The sequence below is a fragment of the Aplysia californica genome, unplaced genomic scaffold, assembly GCF_000002075.1.
Source record: "Aplysia californica isolate F4 #8 unplaced genomic scaffold, AplCal3.0 scaffold00317, whole genome shotgun sequence".
Classification (NCBI taxonomy): Eukaryota; Metazoa; Mollusca; class Gastropoda; order Aplysiida; family Aplysiidae; genus Aplysia; species Aplysia californica.
In genome coordinates, this window is record NW_004797587.1 from 610,337 (window position 1) to 612,648 (window position 2,312).

Genomic DNA, 2,312 nt, shown 5'->3' on the forward strand with positions numbered 1-2,312 from the left:
GTTGGGGTTTGTTAAAGCTTTTTTGACAAGAAATATTCCACAGCAAAAAATTACGCAAAGACAACATTCATCCAATTCAGGAGTCGGGATGAAAATCGAAACCAAAGTTGTTTCTTTTTCTTTTTTTTATTGGAGGTGTTTTTACACCCTATCGACACAATATTATGATCCAGGAGGTGCGCTTCGACAGTCCCAGTAAAAGCCAACCCGCGCTGAGAAGGATACAGCAGCGAGCAGAAAGTCAGATATACAATACATTTTAATGTACTCAATAAGAATTATTCCCATCATTAAGGAATTACAATCGAGTCTCCTGCGCGTGACAACGAAGCTCCTAACATTTACACGGGGGCTCTCGTGGCCTAGGGATTAAGGTGTTCGCCTCTCATTCAAAGGTCCCAGGTTCGAAAACAGGTAGCGACGGAAAAACTTTCTTGTCTAAATTGTCTCCTTTCACCTCCTATCCTGCTCTCTAGCAATGTTCTGTCATCTGCTTTGGTCTCCACTTTCTGCCCCCACCCCGTCACCTCCTTTTCCCCCTCCTCTTGGCTCCTGACTCTTTCTGCAGCTTTTCTACTGCTACTTCTTGGCTCCCTCTTGCTGCTGTCTTTCAGCCACACCCCTGATCTTTGGGTAGGACAGATTTACACCTAGCTTTCTCGGACAAGGGCGAAAAATATCGGAGGTCCCGTTTGCAAGTTGCGCTCGTTAAAGATCCCTTGGAGATCTAAAATCGATAAGAGTAGGCTTCGGCCGCCACCCGAGAAAAATTCAAAATTTCCTACTAACTGAAAATGTTGAATGTGTCCAGCACGCTCATATGAACTTATGCAGTTGCGAGCGCCGTAAAACACTTACCAATTTATTTTTTAAAACTATAACTGCAGATACTTCTTCACTTGGTGTACAGAGCTATCCCACTCACCGCAGGGTCAACAAATTTCTTGAGCTGTTGCTCTGACAGCCCCACTCGGTCTCCCATGAAAGCGATTTCTTTGCGGAAGTCCTTCATTTTACGTTCCATGGCGGACATCTTGCCTTGGTTGACACCGAGTCGTCTCTTTGAGGGAAAAAAAGAAAGAAAATTACGTCAAAGAGAGAAATGAATATATTTACATTTCGTTTCTTTATATTTCGGCCGAGTATAAAAGTTTCTTGTATCTCACGGTTCAACACCCTTCACTGCAGCATATATTTCAATGACAGTCGTATGTTATTTTGATATGGTGCATTACCGTGAAGTCATTTACGAGGCAGGGGCTTCTTAATTCAGCGTGTTGTCCGATAGGACCCAGCCAGTTGTGAGGAGAATCTTGCACCTCCCTCCACCCCACCTCATCTCACCCGCCCAAGTAAAAACAACCCCCCAACCTAATAAAACAATTGAACCGGGTGCACCAGCACCGTAGTTTTGCATGATACGAATTCAGGTGCCGATACTCCCTGAAATTAATAAACAATTTACAACGGCAGCTGCTGCTGAAAAGGGTGTGCACATTGGATGTTTTTCATTCTTTAAAAAACCCCATAATTCTCACTTGTCCACATTTCGAAAACAACACACGATCGAGGAACATTATTAGAACAGAATTGCGGAGAGCGTACTTTTTCCTCATTTCTCGTGAACCCCTGGCGATAGAGCAGTTGTTTTTTTAATGTAGCGTAGGAAAACAAAACCCAGGGTGTATACACTACTTTTTCTTAGTCTTCGTGGGCATTCAATGAAAAGTGATATTCTGACGAATTACTTTAAGGAAAATCTAACTTAGATCTATGCATGTCAGAAGCAGACAATAAACATTTGTGGGAAAATATACGAGCGTAGCTTTAAACAAACTATGCCTTTAAAATGCCACTATTTGGAGAATATTAGTAAGAATAGGGCCTACTTGTATAAAGGGCAAACGTGGGCTGAGCAGCATCATCTTCTTGGTCAGCAGGGACAGGGCCTGAGCCAGGTTGGTTTGAGAGCCCCGGATTTCTTTCAGCTCCGGACCCAGCATCTGGAGGACGGTGCAACAAACTCAATAGCAATAAGAGAAAACAAGATTGTTGTTGTTGTTGTTGTTGTTGTTATTATTGTTGTTGTTGTTGCTGCTACTGCTACTGCTACTACTGTTGCTACTGCTCCTTCTGCTGATATTGTTGTTTTTTTTGTTGTTGTCATGTTTGTGCGTGTGTTGAGTATTTGTGAGTGAGTGTTTGTATGTATGTGTTTGGTGTGTGTGTGTGTGAGTGTTTGAGTGTGTATTTTGTATGTATGTATGCGTTTGTTTGTGTGTGTGTTTGTGTGTGTGAGTGTGTGTGTGTGT

General features: G+C 42.6%; 1 protein-coding gene across 1 annotated transcript in view; it reads right to left on the minus strand.

The window, feature by feature from the left end:
• The window catches only part of LOC101850096 (coiled-coil domain-containing protein 18), a gene marked incomplete at its 3' end in the record, with an annotated part of 19,725 nt that overhangs the window by 10,221 nt on the left and 7,192 nt on the right, over positions 1 to 2,312 (minus strand). Inside the window, 1 exon segment of the mRNA XM_013084787.1 lies at positions 1,890 to 2,003. Within this exon segment, the coding sequence (XP_012940241.1) occupies positions 1,890 to 2,003 (114 nt within the window).